Source organism: Barbatula barbatula (genome assembly GCF_947034865.1).
Source record: "Barbatula barbatula genome assembly, chromosome: 5".
Classification (NCBI taxonomy): Eukaryota; Metazoa; Chordata; class Actinopteri; order Cypriniformes; family Nemacheilidae; genus Barbatula; species Barbatula barbatula.
The window spans coordinates 796050-815796 of NC_136769.1; the positions used below are offsets into that span (position 1 = coordinate 796050).

At 41.7% G+C, this 19747-nt stretch overlaps 1 protein-coding gene across 1 annotated transcript; it reads left to right on the top strand.

The window, feature by feature from the left end:
• Nucleotides 1-489: 489 nt before the first annotated feature.
• engl (endoglin, like) lies at nt 490-9345 on the top strand (the record flags this gene model as incomplete). The annotated part of the gene is made up of 16 exons (XM_079457698.1): nt 490-541; nt 866-1026; nt 1101-1235; nt 1307-1469; nt 1545-1713; nt 3549-3693; nt 4063-4252; nt 5018-5157; nt 5363-5512; nt 5910-5975; nt 6135-6332; nt 6809-7327; nt 7779-7848; nt 7929-7982; nt 8074-8169; nt 8748-9345. The coding sequence occupies 16 exons, from the start codon at nt 490-492 to the stop codon at nt 8786-8788; spliced, it is 2349 nt and encodes a 782-aa protein (XP_079313824.1). The 3' UTR covers nt 8789-9345.
• Nucleotides 9346-19747: the final 10402 nt, after the last annotated feature.

Below are 19747 nucleotides of genomic sequence, written 5' to 3' on the forward strand. Positions count from 1 at the left end.
CAGATCACGAGACGCTCCTGATGACACTCTGAGGGTCTCGGGTGAGCAGGTGCACGACTTTACAAATCTTATCAGGTGAGCTGTGACAGAGATTTTCTTTTAAGTAGCCTACAGTTTTATTGTTCTGTAACAGCAGTAGTTTGGCAATATAAGATCTTTGGTTAAATGTTGTCTAAACATTTTTTCATAAAACAATATTGTTAATGATGTAGGCTACATCAGTTGTGTCTTTATCAAGTGTATTTGTGTCTTATATGTGACCATGCAAAATGCAAATAAGACAAATACCGTACATTTCTTCAAAGTGTGTCAAAGTGAGATGTGTTCATGAGACGGAAGAACTTTCAACACATAACTGAAACAATGTTTGATCGGGACTTTCTGGAGAAACATGCTTTGACGTTTTTCCCATTGGACCGTAATTTCTCTCTTTATTACTTGATCAATCTATCCATCCATTGATGTTGTGAAGGTCCATTAATAAGGATGATGACGCCATGGACCCTCTTCTGCCTTCTGCTGGCGAGGATTGGAACTGCAGGTACTTGAAGGATTATTTATTATAACAAAATTATGAAAATGCACATTTTTCCTGACAGGTTTTTGTATGCACGTCTGTCTCACGTTTTCATTTAACTAATGTCATTTTTGGGTGTAAAAAATTAAGGTACAAATTTATTTACGTTAGGAATTACTTTACAATTTTAAGTTGTTTATTGCATGTACTTACGATGTAATCACATTAAACACAGTATATACTTTTAACAGTTCTGTTTAAAATAATATTAAATTGCTAAATTAAATAAATATGTTAGAATTTAAAAACAATTTGGACTATGTCATTCATTAATTTTGTGCGTGTCAGTGTCCAGCAGTGAGCTGCAGTGCTTCATGTGGCCAGTGGGGGTGCTGCATCCTGTACAGGCTCAGCTCGAGCGCTTGGAATCAGGGATTGGCTGTGCTGCCAGGGAGGGCGGACCTAAAGAGACCCATGTGATTTCAGTGGCCAAATCCTCAAACACACAGGTACAGGAAGTCTGTGTTTGTGAACTTCCTGTCTGTCTGCACACATCAGACTCAGGTGTTCTGTTTCCTGCCAGGTGACTGTGCTGCTGAGACCTTTGAACCTCTCTCGTCCAGTAAACCGGTCGGTGATTCTGGTTCTGAGTTCCCAGCATGCCGTGCGTTGGGTGGTAGAAAGTGAAGGGCTGCAGGACATTAATCTGGTGGTACAGGTGGGTTCACATTTACACTGAGAGCGGCTTCAAGTTATGTGAGATATAAATCATGCGTCTGTGTTTATCAGGTGTCTCAGAACTCCAGTGTGGTGTCCATGCGTGTGGTGCAGGTGCCGTTTCTACCTCAACGTCCTGAAGTCCTGCTGCTTTGGGTTCTTCGGCGGCACACCTCCATCTCCTCTTTCACACACATCATACATGCCAACCGTGTTTCTCTGAGGCTAGGAGAGGGTGAGAAACACACACGATAAAAAGAGATTTACTGTAACTCAGACCTCTTATTCATGTGTTCATTTGCTCCCACAGATCCCAGCATGCCGAGTGAGTGTCATCTGCAGCCTCGCTTCATGTCTCGGAATTATCAGGTTTCTGAGTTACAGGAGCAGGAGGTGCACGGCTGCGCATCATCCAGTGAGGCCGCAGACATAGAGGTTCATATCATCAGACTGTGGTCCTCCGGCTCCACTCTGTGTGGGTGAGTGATATAGCAATCAAGTGAGTGATCCAGTGAGCAAGTGATTGAGTTGTTTAGCGATCAATTGAGTTGGTGATCAAGTAAGCACGTGATCGAGTGAGTGATCAAGTGAGTGATCAATCGAGTGATTGATCGAGTGATGGATCGAGTGATTGATCGAGTGAGTGAATGAGTGAGTGATCTATTTCAATGAGTGATCAAGTGATTGAGTGATCTCGAGTGAGTTAATAAGTGATCGAGTGAGTGATCGAGTTCAGAGAGTGATCCAGTGAGTGAGCGATCGAGTGATAAATTGAGTGAGTGATCGACTGAGTGAGTGATTGAGCGATCAATCAAGTGATAGAGTGTGTGAGTGATCAAGTGAAGTGAGAGAGTGATCGAGTGAGTGATCAAGTGAGTGATCAATCGAGTGATTGATCGAGTGATGGATCGAGTGATTGATCGAGTGAGTGAATGAGTGAGTGATCTATTTCAATGAGTGATCAAGTGATTGAGTGATCTCGAGTGAGTTTATAAATGATCGAGTGAGTGATCGAGTTCAGAGAGTGATCGAGTGAGTAAGTAAGTGATCGAGCGATCGATCAAATGAGTGATCCAGTGAGTGAGCGATCGAGTGATAAATTGAGTGAGTGATCGACTGAGTGAGTGATTGAGCGATCAATCAAGTGATAGAGTGTGTGAGTGATCAAGTGAGTGAGAGAGTGATCGAGTGAGTGATCAAGTGAGTGATCAATCGAGTGATTGATCGAGTGATGGATCGAGTGATTGATCGAGTGAGTGAATGAGTGAGTGATCTATTTCAATGAGTGATCAAGTGATTGAGTGATCTCGAGTGAGTTTATAAATGATCGAGTGAGTGATCGAGTTCAGAGAGTGATCGAGTGAGTAAGTAAGTGATCGAGCGATCCATCAAATGAGTGATCCAGTGAGTGAGCGATCGAGTGATAAATTGAGTGAGTGATCGACTGAGTGAGTGATTGAGCGATCAATCAAGTGATAGAGTGTGTGAGTGATCAAGTGAGTGAGAGAGTGATCAAGTGAGTGATCAAGTGAAGTGATCAAGTGATTGATCACGTGATTGAGTGATCTCGAGTGAGTAAGTAAGTGATCGAGTGATTGAGTAATCAAGTGAGTGATCATGTGAGTGAGTGATCAAGTGAGTGAGTGATCACGTGAGTGAGAGATCAAGTGAGTGAGAGATCAAGTGAGTGAGTGATCACGTGAGTGAGAGATCAAGTGAGTGAGTGAGTGAGTGAGTGAGTGAGTGAGTGATTGAGTGAGTGAGTGAGTGATTGAGTGAGCGAGCGAGTGAGCGAGTGAGTGAGTGAGCGAGTGAGTGAGTAAGTGAGTGATTGAGTGAGTGATTGAGTGAGCGAGCGAGTGAGCGAGTGAGTGAGTAAGTGAGCAAGTGAGTAAGTGATCGAGTGAGTAAGTGATCGAGCGATCAATCGAGTGAGTGATCGAGTGATCTAGTTCAGTGAGTGAATAAGTGAGCGAGTGTGCGATCGAGTGTGCGATCGAGTGAGCGATCGAGTGAGTGAACTAGTGATCTAGTTCAGTGAGTGAGTGAGTGAGTGAGTGAGTGAGTGAGTGAGTGAGTGAGTGAGTGAGTGAGTGAGTGAGTGAGTGAGTGAGTGAGTGAGTGAGTGAGTGAATGAGTGAGTGAGTGAGTGAGTGAGTAATCGAGTGAGTTAGTAAGTGATCGAGTGATCGATGGAGTGATCAAGTGAGTGAGTGATAGAGCGAGTAAGTGATCAAGTGACCAAACGAGCGAATGAGTGAACAATGAGACACTTGAAACACAACTAACCTTCGCCTGTCTGTGTGTCTGTCAGCTCTGTGCAGGTGAATGTGTCTGTCTCTCTGCTGCCTCCAGTGTCTCATTCAGGACATCACAGAGTGGTTCTCATCCTTAGCAGTGCTGTTTCAGTCAACTGGGCTTTAGAGGCTCCAGAGGTCAAAGGTCACTTCAGGGTTTATGTAAGAGCATACTCAGCATTTGGAATTGTGTATTAAATTAAACGTGTACTTGAAATACACCTTTAACTTAAATGTTTATGTCTTTCTAAAATCGATTGAAGTGTAATGACTTGCTCCTCCTCTGAAACGGTGTTGCTCTTCAGTGGACAACATGTTATTGTCCCCTCTTAACATCTGTCATACGAGACACAATAAAATATATTTTAATGCAATGAATGTCCCTCAGCTCTGGCTAAATGTAATTTCTGACACTGAAATGAAAATAGGTTGTGAATCCAGTTTAAGTTTTTCAGTATTGACCAAAGATTCCTCTTCTTCTCTCAATCATACGTGTTTCTCCAGTTTTTCTCAAACCCCTGTTTTTTGCAGTCGTCCAGCAGTGTAAGTCTTTACTCTGAAAGTCCTGAACTCACCATGAGCAGCACTGTGACATCTGACCTCCTCAACACCCCTGACCTCTTAGAATGGGCCAATCAGAAAAACCTTTCTGAAGTGACCTCATATACCGAGGCTGACCTGGCCAATCGCTTTATCATCAAGTTAAAAGGAAACGGACATGGTAAGTCATGTGACATAAATCAACTGCATGTGTGGAGTAACTGACAGATGCTGTGTAGAGTTGTGTGTGATGAAAGTGTGTGTTGTGTTGACAGATGTGTGTGTGTATTGTAGTGTTGTGCGTGATAACAATGTGTGTTGTGTGTGAAGACACTGTGTGTTGTGTTGACAGATGTTGATGTGTGTGTGTTGTGTTGACAGATGTTGATGCTGATGTGTGTGTGTGTATTGTAGTGTTGTGCGTGATAACAATGTGTGTTGTGTTGTGTGTGAAGACACTGTGTGTTGTGTTGACAGATGTGTGTGTGTGTGTTGTGTTGACAGATGTTGATGCTGATGTGTGTGTGTGTATTGTAGTGTTGTGCGTGATAACAATGTGTGTTGTGTTGTGTGTGAAGACACTGTGTGTTGTGTTGACAGATGTGTGTGTGTGTGTTGTGTTGACAGATGTTGATGCTGATGTGTGTGTGTGTATTGTAGTGTTGTGCGTGATAACAATGTGTGTTGTGTTGTGTGTGAAGACACTGTGTGTTGTGTTGACAGATGTGTGTGTGTTGTGTTGACAGATGTTGATGCTGATGTGTGTGTGTGTATTGTAGTGTTGTGCGTGATAACAATCTGTGTTGTGTTGTGTGTGATGACACTGTGTGTTGTGTTGACAGATGTTGATGTGTGTGTGTGTGTTGTGTGTGATGACACTGTGTGTTGTGTTGACAGATGTGTGTGTGTGTGTTGTGTGTGATGACACTGTGTGTTGTGTTGACAGACGCTGGTGATGATGTGAGTGCTTCAGAGAGCTGGAGGTTTTTTCATGATGATGTAACTGTAGAGAGAATCAGAGAGGCGGTCAGCTGTCAGTGTGAGGGCGGGACTCTTACTGTTACCGTGGATACAAACAAGCTACAGGTGAAACTCACACACATCCATTCTGTTGCAAGTCTTGTTTCTCAATGTTGCACCTTTGGTACTATGACATATCGTTAATTGCTCCCTGAATTCTTTGTAAGTCGCTTTGGATAAAATGTAAATATAAATGTAAAAGGTAGAAACTGTTGAGATATTACCGAGATGTTTTTCCTTGTTTTGGTGTTGATCATACGCACACACACAGCTGATGTCTGTGATGAGCGTGAGTCTGCGCGACCGCCGCTGTAGGGCGGAGTTTAACGGCACTCACTTCCTGTTGGATTTCCCTCTCATTTCCTGTGGCACTGAGGGAGAGATGGATGGGGTGAATGGAAGAGTGCATTACACAAACACGGTGAGACACATATCTTTATTATAAGATAATATTATCTTCTGTTTGTAATATCAGCGTTCATATGATATCACCCTATAAAGAGGTTTAAAAACAACCGTGTGTGCGTGTAGAGGTTTTGAGTTCTGAATGTTTGTTTTGTTTTTATAGTACAAAGAATCTTAAAGATAAATGTGATTTCTCATTACGTGACCCTGTCATCTAACTGTGGAACATCTGACCCGGGTCACACTGTCCGGGCTTTAAGTGTGTGTGTGTGATTTAGGTGTGAAGTCAAACACTCCTCTCGCTGGTTTTATTCACACAGATAGAATCACGCTGAATCTCGTCGATCGAACCACTGAACACACGTACAGTAGTCATGTGTGTGATCTAACCAGTGACCTCTTTTATTTTGAAGGTGTTTCTATGGGAACCATCGGAGAGGTACAATGGGACTAATGAGATGAATCCAGTGGGTGTTCAGGTGTGTGGATGTGTTCAAACGCTCATTTTGTCACTTTTCGCATGAATGTAGCACACATGATGCACACAGATGTGTTGCAGTGCATTATGGGAGATTGGCTTTTCCATGATGGACACATGCAGTGCTGCCTTAGAATGTTGCTTGTTTCTCTTGACTCAGATCAGCTGTGAAGCTCTTCCGTCGAGTCCTGCGAGGCCGGTGGATGTGAATCCAGAAGAGGCGCTGAGGTACCGTCCCGAGCTCCAGAGGTCTCACACGCCTCCGCTGATGTTCATGGAGCTGTTTGTTTCCGACGCGCATGAGAGGAGATCTGTGGGTCCGTGTGTCCTCACAGCACACGAGCGTCTCTATGTTCAGGTCATTATTATCCTCCCGTCATCTGTCAGTTTCTGCTGTTTGTTGTGTGGCGCCTCACGAGGTCACAGCTTATGATAACAGCTGCTGAGAGAGAGAGAGACTTACTGAAGCTGAAGACATTTCATAACAACAACATCCTGAGACTTCAGTAGCAAAATAACACACAACTGAGTTTAACAGCTGTCTATCTCTCTGTTATCTGTCTGTCTCTCCCTGTCTGTGTGTTTGCATATATCTGTCTGCCTCTCTGTCTGTCTGTCTTTTATGCTCATCATCTGTCTTTTGGTTTATCTGTCTGTCTCTCCATCTTTTTGTCTCTCTCTCTCTCTGTGTGTGTCTGTCTGTCTGTCTATATTGGTTTGTTTTTCTTTCAGTCTGCCTTTATGTGTGTGTCTCTTTTGCTCACGGTCTGTTTCTCCCTCTCTCTGAGTCTCTATTTACATCTGAACCCAATGTAAATTCTGTCTGTCTGTCAGATCTCAGTGGTGTCTGGTGCTGGAGAGGCTGTGGAGCTTCAGTCGTGCTGGGTTTCGCCTCTATCAGACCCGCAGGCTCACAGCGACTGGTACATTATCAGACACTCCTGCCCACACGACCCGTCTCTAACACTGACAGACAGACAGACGCCTCACAGACACCACGCTGAAGAAGAGAGACTTGAACCAGGGAATGAAGACAAGACAACACAGAACTATGACAGAAATGAGAGACGTCTGCTGTCGCGCTGGAGAGTGAGACGGTTTGTAGACGTGATGAAGCCTGCAGAACGCAGGAGACGGACGAGAGAAACGAGGGAGAACGAAGGAGAAAACACCCATATGCTGCGTTTCAGTTTCATCCTCAGGCCTGTGTTTAATAACTCCATTCAGTTTCTGCACTGCAGTGTGCGTCTGTGTGTGTCAGGAGAACAAACACACGAAGAGTCCTCGACAAACAGAGACTGTGATCACGGGCCCCGAATACCTGCTCTCACACACACGCCTGCATCGCAACAGGTACACACACACATGTGCATCACAACAGGTTCACATACACATGTGTGCATCACAACAGGTATTCAGACACACACACACACACACACACACACCCACATGTGCATTACAACAGGTACACAAACACACAAGTGCATCACAACAGGTTCACACACACATGTGTGCATCACAACAGGTATACAGACACACACACACACACACACACACATGTGCATTACAACAGGTACACAAACACACAAGTGCATCACAACAGGTTCACACACACATATGTGCATCACAACAGGTATTCACACACACACACACACACACATGCGCATCACAACAGGTACACACACACATTTGACTTAAATGTGGTTGAATGGTTAAATATTTGGTTGAACTTAACTTTAAAAACTTGCTGATGGCTGATAGTTTAGTTTTTACACAATCACAAGATTCTCTCTCTCTCTCTCAGTGTGAGGACAGAAATCTCTCTCGGCCTGTCTTAGTCACATCTCCAGTGGAGTTTTTGGCTCCTCCTGCTGGTTTGTGAAGCTTTTTGACAATCATAAACCTATGTTTAACAAGTACACAGTTGTGCGGGTTTAACTTGTGTTTGTGTCAGGTAAGCGTTCTCAGAAGCCAGCTGAGATGTCGAGACAGACTCCCTCACAGAAGGGTTTGTGTTATTCTGTGTTATTACTCATTCATAGTGTTTGTGTAAAAATATATTGTGTTATTAATGTTGTTCTTTCTGTGCTTGTGTTCAGAATCAGACACGGGTGCAGTGCTGGTGGTTGTGTTTGTTGGGTTTGTGATGGGTTTGGGTCTGATGGGGGCGCTCTGGTGTATCTACAGTCACACTGGTACAAACACACACATACACTCCAAAAACATCAACATTTAACACACTGTTTACTGACATATCTACACAACACAAAACTCACAGATGAGATCTCTTTCTCAATTATTGAGACATGAGAGCAAATGGAAACTTTTGCGTAATGTAAGTCTCATGTGTGTCTCAGATATTTCTCCTGAGAAAAAGAGTCAGATGTGTCTGTCATGAGAGTTTGAGAAGAGATGTCAACTATGTGTCACGTCCGCAATCAAAAGTCAACTTTATTGAAGATCTCAATATCAACTCAAACATTTCTCATCAACATCACCTCTACATTTTACATTAATTTACACCTCCACAATATTCATGGGTAAGCAATTTTAAGAGAAACATCTGAGGCTAAGTTGATACTTCAATGAAACATAATCGAATACTCCGTCAAATCTCCTGAGCTATAAAAGAGAATCATCTGAGCAAAACCATTTGTTTAGCATCATGGTGTATCAATGACACACTTCATCTTTATTGTTCATGTATAACTGTTTGAGAACCTTTCTCCCATAATAACCACAGTCTTGCATCACTGCTGTTGTTGGTTCCCAGGGAGACTCAGAGAAATGCCACAGGAAGATGGTTGCCTATAGACCGTCGAACTGAATGTGACCTCAGAAACCTGACATCACCGCCGGAGGTGAAATAAACACGCAATGTAATTTGTGTGTAGGCATGAATCAACAACAAACAATGAGACAATGTGTGTTTCACGTGTGTAGTTTTATTCACTGTTAATGTAACAACAGAAATAATCTTATTGTCTGATAGATTTGTAAAGTGTGTAAAGGTGAGAGTCTTCAGTGTCATAATACTGCAACTGCATTCTGTCCTTCATGTTACATTACTGTGTTTGCTATTAAAGAGAAGAAAATCACATAATTTCATGCAGTTGTCATAACAGATTCCATAGGTCCTAAAGGTTTTCAGTATAAAAAATACTGCAGAACTTCATATAAAGACAGAGAACTCACAAGTTCATCTATACAGATAATAAAAATAGCAGGAGTAAAAGTGTTCAGGGTGGTGGAGGGATATATGGGATAGCTGGCTTGAGCTGATAGGGTGGAAGCCGTGATTGCTGATGCGGATCTGCCAGGCTTGATTAGATGCTCCGGCTCCTCCTGAACTTTATTATTAAAAATAACGTAATAATAAAACATCATTTGTCAGTGATTGTTGTGCTGGTTTCTCTCGTTCATGTGATAGAAGTTTCCGCCCTGGTCTTGTTGTTGTCGGTGTGTTTCTGTAGGTGTCGCTGTAGCTCCAGGTGCTGATTTTCTTTCTGAGCTCGAGACAGCTTTCAAATGACATGGGTATTTAGCTATGGTTCATATTTGTAGTCAAATACAGATGGTAATGAATACAACAAACAGATGGCCTCCACACTTTACTATATACAAGAACCTTACTACTTACTGGTAAATTTCTGCTAAAACTGGAAAAGGGAATAAACTGAACAAAAAAACACTGCTCATAAATACATAGGCCTAGGGGACTAATGAGGCTAAATGATTATACAGGACCATATCTAAACTAATCATATAAAGCTCATAAAGGAGTAGTTCACTTCCAAATTTGCCCCGTTGACTTTCCCTAGTAGGCATAAACATTACTATTTGAAATCAATGGGGTCAAGTTTTGAAGTGAACTACTCCTTTAAAACCACTGATAATGTGAGCTTCAGTGTATCAGAAGAAGAAGCTATATGACAATAAAACAATGCACCACTGACGTAAAGGAAATTTACTTTTATTACTGGAGTACTTTTAAAAGGACATACTTTTACTTAAGAATCTGTCTCTACAACTTTTACTTGTAGTGGAGTAACCAGTAGTATCTGCACTTTCACTTCATTTGTGTACCTCGTCCACCTCTGACAAACACTGTTTTAATAGTTAGAATGGATGAATGGATAGCTTAGATGGTTGCAGTTTGAACTGTAATAATGTTGTAAATAACATTCAGTTTCTTACACAGTTCGCTAAGACGACTGTCCAAAGTCGTACCTGGAGGGCCAGTGTCCTGCAGTTTAGCTCCAACTTGGCTCAACACAACTGTCTGGAAGTTTCAAGTCTGTCTGGTGTTCAGGTGTGTTTGATTAGGTTTGAAGCTAAACTCTGCAGGACACCGGCCCTTGAGGACTGAGCCCCTGTATCGTCAGGCACACATATTACTGTATTTATATTACTGTTGTGGCCTGTATTTGTATTTTTAAACATGGACCCTGTGGACTTTATGAATGACAATGCCTGGACCACAGCCAACTCTTCTTTAGAAATGTCCACATGATAACCCAATTAAATCTTGGTTAAAACATTTGAAGTTTTTTTGCATGCAGTATTTATGGGATTTATTGATGAATTCCTGCTTACTGGGGCCTAGTACACATGGTTGAACAGAACTTGAGATAAATTGTTAAACTGGAAAACGGACCCCTCATAGTGGATATATTGATTGATAGATATAATTTACTTTGTAGAATTCTTCTGTAATCTTTTCAAAATTAACTTTGAATAAACTGCTAAACCTTTAGAATCAGCTTCTGCTGTAAGTGATCACATTTAAATAAGTGACCCGTCCAAGACATGTTAGCAGCAGTTCACAAAGTTTAAGACCCTTGCACACACAGTTGTTTGTTTGCAGTGCACTGAAAATGTTAAAAAATCGTTTTTAAACGGCAATTTGTGTTATAAATCACCTAAAACAATCATGTAAATAAGATTTATACTTACATAAGAAAAACACAATGAACAACCACGATTTATTGTCTTGTGTCTGTACGTACTGTACTTATTTTTCTTATGTAAATATTCATTAGTTTTTCATTTTATTTTTATGTTTAATATTCTTGTGGTGTTTCTTGTCTTCCGTTGAGCTCTTAATGTTTTTATACTGTGCACATGAGTTTATTAAGTGCTTAGGTAACAAGTATTGTTTTTTTCCCAATGTGTGAGCTTTACATCACCGTCAACTTATTTTGTCTTATTATGAGCGCGTGTGTATAACGATCATTACGGTAATATCATGTAAACACTATCACTGTGTGTTTACGGTAATATCAGTAACATCACAGAGAAGCTGCGCTTACAAAGCGGAAGTTTTCCCGGCAATGTTTGAGGTAATAGTCGAACAAAATTTTACGTTTTCATGTTATTATAAAGCAACAACGAGCCGGTTTGGTGTATGCCCCCCCTCCATTGTGGTTGATGAGCGCAATTGTTGGTTATCAATGTCGTAAACACTGTCGCTGTATAAGCTTCCACGTGGGCAGCGCAATACACGTGAATTTGTTGACCAAGTAGAAACCACTTTTACATCATGTCACTTTATGAACTGTGTGCATGTACCTCACCAATCCCGCTGGTTATACTACTAGCTCAAATTAGATTCTGAGGTAGCAGCTGGTTGTTAGCCGTTAGCACAAAGCGTGCTAGCTACATAGCAACGTCTCATCTGAAAGACTTTGCTTTTTGACAGTAGCCTATAGTAGGTATGATAACAATATTTCCAAACACCCCTAAGCTCAAAATGGATCACATGTCTAGACAGAGCTGAAAATTCCCTTTACGACGACACCCGAATTGTGAAAATCAGTTTAGGATTGCGAAAGTTATGATATTTATTATCGCCGATCCACACAAATCTTCCGAAAGTTGCGGTGATCTGCAATCATCTTAGAAATTAAATGCTGAAGTTTCCAACTCTGCAGGGGTTTGCACTCGATGTAGTTCCCATCGTATTCAGGAAAAACATACTCTCACCATGCGGCCAGGAGTAGATATTAAAAGATGCGCACATTTCAGTACTACGCGGTTTGGAACACATTGTTGAGACAGAATGTTCGCCGCGAGTGGTTGCCATGTCGTCATACCTAAAGTACAGTGTCCTCATCACTATACTGGGGCATTAGGACCCAAACAGACCACAGGTTGAGCACCCCAGCAGCAACCTAGTTTTCCCAGCAGTTCTCCCGTCCAGATACTGACCAGGCTCAGCCCTGCTTAGCTCCAATGGGCAACCATCCTTGGGCTACAGGGTCATGGAGAATGGATATACAACAGCTCTTTCACAAGATGTTTAGAAGATGTTTTTAAACAGGAGATTTTTTCCAGATCTTTAGCAGACATCTAATAGATGTACTTTGGTAGTCATCTTTTACAAGCATAACACAAAATTTGTGACAAGGCTACATAAGCTATTGAGACCCGGTAACATTACATTATCTCGAGTCTAACTGACGGTTATAAATTGTGAACCAGTTAGGTTAGTGCGCCAATAAACAACCTGAGCACAGCCAAATTACTACAGGACAGTTAGAAATGTACATAAGACTTTCACGTTTTGCAGCTCGCCTCACCGAGTGCAAGTCCGTCAGATATTGATTTGTGTTTGGGCTTGTGTCTGATCACTCTCTCTCTTTTCATCTTTGTTTTATTTGCTGAATCTGCCATGGTGATGGTTTGGAGACTTGCGTTGAACTAGACCATTAAGCGTTATTGTTAGATGTTGGCTAACTTCAGTGTTGCCAACTCTTGTCAATGGAAAGTTGCTAAAGCCTATCGGGAAAGTCGCTAAATGTCTCCTGATGACGTCACGCTTAAGATGGCGCTTAAGGTCTGCTTCATTTCTCTACTCTCTGAGCGGTTGTATACAGTATTATATTAAAACAATACACCCAAATGCACAATAAATAGGTTATTAATTACTTATTATTCTGTTTCCGTTGGCAGACAATAAAAACTTTGTAACAGTGAGTGAACTCAACCACTTGAAACTACACACCAGCAGTCACTTTCGTTGAGTAGCTAAAAGCCATCTGTGTTCATGTTTATGAGTCCATACAGTCATCACGTTTTAAATCATAAATGCTCAAATGAGCTCAATAAGTGATTAGTTCTTGTTTGTACATGCGTTTCTCATTCTGGCTTCAGTGTGGTTTGAACTGAATGTGCTGCTACTTCCTGCCGCTCACTGAAAAGAGTAGACAGAGAGAGGTTGAGCTGCACTGGGAAGGCAAAAACTCACTCTCGCAGGGCAGTAGAAGTGAAGCAGAATGTTCCGCTAAGTCGCCAAGGCTTATTGAGAAAGTAGCTAGATTTGTCCCTAGTAGCTTTTTGAAAAATAAGTCGCTAAAGGGGTCTAAAAAGTTATTAAATCTCATGAAAAAATAGCCAAGTTGGCAACACTAGCTAACTTCACACAGGCTATGAGTAAAACGTAAAGCAGGTGATAGGCGGGGCTTTTGAACCTATCCGCCCACCAAAGTTAGAAAAGTGTGATTTCAGCCGATAGAGGGCTGCTTAGGTAGCAGCGGCAGTAAAATACGACCAGTTAAGAGTTGTCCTACACCTAAAATTATGTTAAAAGAGATTATTTTAAGGGAAAAAAATGCTCGTTGTTGCTTTAACTGGTAGGGTTGAGACTGAATCATCGTCAAATGATTTTCAGTTATATCTATCTTTAAAGACCTCTTCAAGCGATCTGTGGATGTGATTTATAATGACAAAGTTATTAGCTAAAGTTAGCCAAATTATTTTAAGGTAAATTTTTTGGTGTTTTTGCCTTAAACGGAAAACTCAGACCCTGCTGCCTAATTTGCATATCTGTCCTAATTAATCGCTTATTCAACCGTTTTGTTCAAATATTTGGTTAAAAGTTGTTAATGTGAAAATTAATGTCTTTATTTATTTAGGAAGGTCTGTTCCACCATACCTGATGTTCAGTGAAGCCATGAATGAAGTTCAGGAGAAACATCAGACTCTTGTAGAGCTAGAAATGTCTTCTAGTAGTTTGCAGAATAACAAGATTTTCTCTCAAAAAAGGAAGCAAAGAACAGAAGCAGACGAGCCTTTCACCTGCTCTCAGTGTGGAAAGAGTTTCAAACAGAAATGTCATCTTCAGGTCCACATGAGAATTCACAATGAAGAGCGCCCATACGAGTGTACTATTTGTGGAAAGAGTTTCAAACAGAAATGTCATCTTAAGAGACACATTAGATTTCACAATGAAGAGCGCCCATACGCATGTACTATGTGTGGAAAGAGTTTCAAACTGAAATGTCATCTTCAGAGACACATTAGATTTCACAATGAAGAGCGCCCATACGCATGTACTATGTGTGGAAAGAGTTTTAAAGAGATATCAACGCTTAAGGGGCACATGAAAATTCACACTGAAGAGCGACCATGCACATGTCCTCAGTGTGGAAAGAGTTTCAAACATAAATTAACGCTAAAGGGGCACATGGGAATTCACACTGGAGTGCGTCCATACGCATGTACTCAGTGTGGAAAAAGTTTCAAAAGCAAATCAACGCTTAAGGATCACATGAGAATTCACACTGGAGAACGACCACACACATGTACTCAGTGTGGAAAGAGTTTCAACCACAAATCAACGCTCAAGGATCACATGAGAATTCACACTGGAGAGCGACCGTACGTGTGTCCTCAGTGTGAGAAGAGTTTCAACCGCAAATCAAATCTTGACGAGCACATTAAAATTCACAGTGAAGAACGACCATATACATGTCCTCAGTGTGAAAAGAGTTTTAAGCAGAGATCAAATCTTGAGGTGCACATTAGAATTCACACTGAAGTGCGTCCATACACGTGTCCTCAATGTGGAAAGAGTTTCAGACAGAAATCAGCGCTTGAGAGGCACATTAGAATTCACACTGGAGAGCGGCCATGAACATGTCTTCAGTGTGGAAAGAGTTCTCACCATAAATTATAGATTTGCTGTTAATTTACTCAAGATGTTTTTTGCTGTTACCCTTGGTATCAAGACAAGTAAAAATGTGTACAATTACAAAGATATAAATCAGTTTATTTTTTTAAATTAAATTGACAATAATTTCTCTAAAAATGTCTCTTGTTGTTGTCAGTTAGTGTCTGTATGTTACTGTAGCTCCAGCTGACGGTTTTCTCTCTAAGATTGAGACAGGTTTCAAATGACATTATTATTTAGCTATGGTTTATGTTTGTAGTCAAACTATGGTAATATTTACGTACTTACTCCTCTTCACCCCCTATGGGACAAAAGGCTTTAATGAGCTCTCTCCATTGTATGCAGTCGTTGACAGCATGCTGTGCTCTTCCCCATGACACGCGGGTCCTTTGGACCTCCTGTACCACAGTTCTACGCCAAGTGTTTTTAGGTCTCCTAGGTTTTCTTTTGCCAGGTTGTGTCCATCTTAAGGCAACTCTTGGGAGCCGCTCTTACTCCATCCTTAACACATGTCAAAGCTATCTCCACCATCTTAACATGATGTCCTTGGTAATGTTTTGATTGCTGATTTTCTTACACGGTTGTTCATTTGATATTTTTTTGGGCCAAAGTATCTGGCATATACAGTGGGTACAGAATGTATTCAGACCCCCATACATTTTTCACTCTGTTATATTGCAGCCATTTGCTAAAATCATTTTAAGTTTATTTTTTCTCATTAATGTACACACAGCAGCCCATATTGAGAGAAAAACACAGAATTGTTGACATTTTTGCAGATTTATTAAAATAGAAAAACTGAACTATCACATGGTCCTAAGTATTCAGACCATTTGCTCAGTGTTTAGTAGAAGCACCCTTTTGATCTAATACAGCCATGAGTCTTTTTGGGAAGGATGCAACAAGTTTGTCACAACTGGATTTGGGGATCCTCCGCCATTCCTCCTTTGCAGATCTTCTCCTGTTCTGTCAGGTTGGATGGTAAAAGTTGGTGGACAGCCATTTTCAGGTCTCTCCAGAGATGCTCAATTGGGTTAAGTCAGGGCTCTGTCTGGGCCATTCAAGAACAGTCACAGAGTTGTTGTGAAGCCACTCCTTCGTTATTGTAGCTGTGTGCTTAGGGTCATTGTCTTGTTGGAAGGTGAACCTTCGGCCCAGTCTGAGGTCTTGAGCACTCTAGAGAAGGTTTTCGTCCAGGATATCCCTGTACTTGTCCGCATTCCTCTTTCCCTCGATTGCAACCAGTCTTCCTGTCCCTGCAGCTGAAAAACACCCCCACAGCATGATGCTGCCACCACCATGCTTCACTGTTGAGACTGTATTGGAAAGGTGATGAGCAGTGCCTGGTTCTCCACACATACCGCTTAGAATTAAGGCCAAAAAGTTCTATCATGGTCTCATCAGACCAGAGAATCTTATTTCTCACCATCTTGGAGTCCTTCGGGGGTTTTTAGCAAACTCCATGCAGGCTTTCATGTGTCTTGCACTTAGGAGAGGCTTCAGTCGGACAACTCTGCCATAAAGCCCAGACTGGTGAAGGGCTGCAGTGATGGTTGACTTTCTACAACTTTCTCGCATCTCCGGACTGCATCTCTGGAGCTCAGCCACAGTGATCTTTGGGTTCTTCTTAACCTCTCTCACCAAGGCTCTTCTCCCCTGATAGCTCAGTTGAGCTCTAGGAAGGGTTCTGGTCGTCCCAAACGTCTTCCATTGAAGGATTATGGATGCCACTGTGCTCTTAGGAACCTTAAAAAATGAACTTAAATGATTTTAGCAAATGGCTGCAATATAATTAAGAGTGAAAAATGTAAGGGGTCTGAATACTTTACGTACCCGCTGTACATCTGAGACATCTGTTATGGAAGACTTCAAGTCTCCTCATATCTGTACTGACTACTTGCCAACACTCTGAACCATACAGGAGGAAAGACTTGACATTACTGTTATACAGGAGCATCTTTGTTTTGAGGCTGCATTGTTTAGAACTCCAGATGGAACGGAGTTGGGAGAAGACACCCTAACTGTGTGTTCACACCAAGCGCGACTTGCGCAAATAAAACGCGATATTCGCGAGTAGTTGTAAGCTTGAACATTTAGATTTTACTCGCTTCATTCGCTCGTGAAATTCGCGTCATGGGAGTGGCTTCTGCCAGGCGGCTCCCGTCTAATTGCGAAATGGCGGACATGTATTTTGTTGAAAGGGTAGCTGCGCATTACGTGCTATGAAAGGCTGAAGATAGACATATAGACTCGTTCGGCACCGTGTCTGGGTCCTTCGGAGGCGCAGTCCTTCATTGTTGTTTCAGATTTCTGCCTCCACTCGCTATGTCATAATCACGTCACTACGAGAGCAGGCTCCTGATTGGTTAACGCGGCGCGAATTTTCGCCAAAGATCTGCTTTTTCAACTCAAGCGAATAACGCTCATTTCGCGCAGATCGCGTCATTCGCGCCGACTCATTCGCGTGGATCGCGTCATTAGCGCGGATCGCGTCATTCGCGCATCTATCGGGTCTTTGCATTGACTTAACATGTAAATCACTCGCGCTTAATGCTTCATTCGCGCTTGGTCTGAACACACAGTAAGCTTTTCCCAGCCTTGCTCTTATGTTCTTTTGCAATGTGCTGTCCTTGCTGACAAGGCTGCCGAGGTAGATGAAGTCTTCCACAAAAATGGTGCTCCATTCATAAATATGTGTGCTGTGGGGGTGGAGTTTATGTACATCACTTGAGTTTTTGACGTGTTGATGTTAAGTCCCACTTGTTTGGCATATTTGATGAGCCTGTCAGTTTTTGATTGCATCTTGTACTGTTTTGTTGAAAGGAGAGCCAAATCGTGTGCAAAGTCAAGGTCTTCCAGCTGTGATGACAGGGTCCATTGGATGCCTCTAGGTTTGTCTGCTATTGTGTTTGTTGTGATCCAGTCTATTGCAAGTAAGAAGAGGATGGGAGAGATGGTGCACCCCTGTCTCACTCCGGACTGTATTGGGAACCAGTCATTGAGAGTGGTGCCCATAAGGTTATGACACTCAAACTTTTCGTCAAAGACATTTATGATTGTAATTATCTTGGGTGAAATTCCATATATGTGAAGTGTCTTCCAGAGGGTGTTCCGATGGAAACTGTAAAAGGCTTTCTTGAAATCTACAAAGTTAATGTACAGGGGTGTGAAGCATTCTAAACACTGCTCCAGGATGTTTCGCAGTGCAAAGATCTGGTCCATACACTCTCTTCCTTTCCTGAAGCCTGCTTGTTCTTGTCTGAGCCTGCTGCCAATGGCTAGCTCTATCCTGTGGAGAATGACTCTGCAGAACACTTCGCTTGAAATAGAAAGAAGGCTGATTCCACTCCAGTTATCAATTTTTGGTATCACCTTTCTGTGGGATTTTGTCTATAAAACCTTTGGACAAATCTTCAGGGATTATGTCACTGTTCCAGATGTTTTGGAAGAGGTCAGTAAGGACTTTAGTTGATGTTAAGATGTCGGCCTTTAGAATCTGTGCATGGGTAGCATGCAGACCACATGCCATGCCAGACTTTAGGGATAGGAGGGCGGTTTTAACCTGAGCATGATCATAGGGGCTGATGTTAATATCCAGGATGTCATCTGTTGTTATGATGTTGTCAGGTTGGTCTGGTTCAGGATGGTTGAGAACTTCCTGGAAATGTTGGACCCTCCTGGCTGCTTGCTCGTGTCCTAATGAACAGATGTTGCCATTCTTATCCGTAATGTGGGTATTTTGGCTTTTGTGATTTTTGTGGTTTTATACTGTTCCCACAGGCTGCGGCCTTCTCTGCCGCCTTTGCCAGGTTTTCTAAAACACCCTCTTGTCTCTTCTTCACTTCTCTGTTCTTGTTTTTATAGGCCAGCTTGGCTTTTCAATTATCCGTTTCGACTTGAGGTTCAGTAGCCTTGGTTTTAGGTGTGTCCTCTACTTAAATTTCTGCCAGGTGTTGGCTGATATCCATTCCTTGGCCTCTCTTTGTTTAATGCCAAGGATCTTTTCTGCTATTTCGGACTATGTATTCTTGATGATATTCCATTTAATTCTAACAGTCCGCACTTCTGTTTCAGATTTAGCAACTAGTGTGCGGTTTCTCAGTTCCAGCACAAATACCTTTTTTATTGGATACTGGAGCTTTGCAATATCTAGCATCTTCTGCCATTGGTATGGCGCACCAACCTCTTAAATATTAGTTTAATGGTGGCAACGAGCAAGTAGTGGTCGCTGTAGGCGTCTGCACTAGTGTTGTTTTTGGCGGCCAGTTTTAATTGTAGTTTTAGTCTAGTCTTTGTGTCAAGCAGTCATTTTAGTTTTTATTAGTTTAGGTCACGTTCATTCTCTTTTTAGTCTAGTTTTTGTCAAACGAAAACTGACGACATTTACTCTAGTTTTAGTCAATGAATATTGTATTTTAGTCTCTTTTTAGTAATGCTATTTAACCCAGTCAATATAGTATCTAGTAGTACCTAGTAGTATAGATTAAACCAAAATTTTCTTTAGCCAAACCTTTTTCAAACAAATTTATGTTATTATATTATAGTTACCTTATTGACTAGTTATAAGTCTGTAAACATTTTGGATGCGCACAGATCTTGGTTGCAGACAAACCCGGAAGAAATAGCCTTTATAACTTAATGTATATGATGTATTATATGACTAGAGAATTACACGGATACGGTATACATTTACATATAAATTTAGTCATTTAGCAGACGCTTTTATCCAAAGCGACTTACAGATCAGGAAACATTGGAAGCAATTATAACAACATAGGCCACAAAATACATAAGTGCATCAAAACTAGTCCATTAAAGCC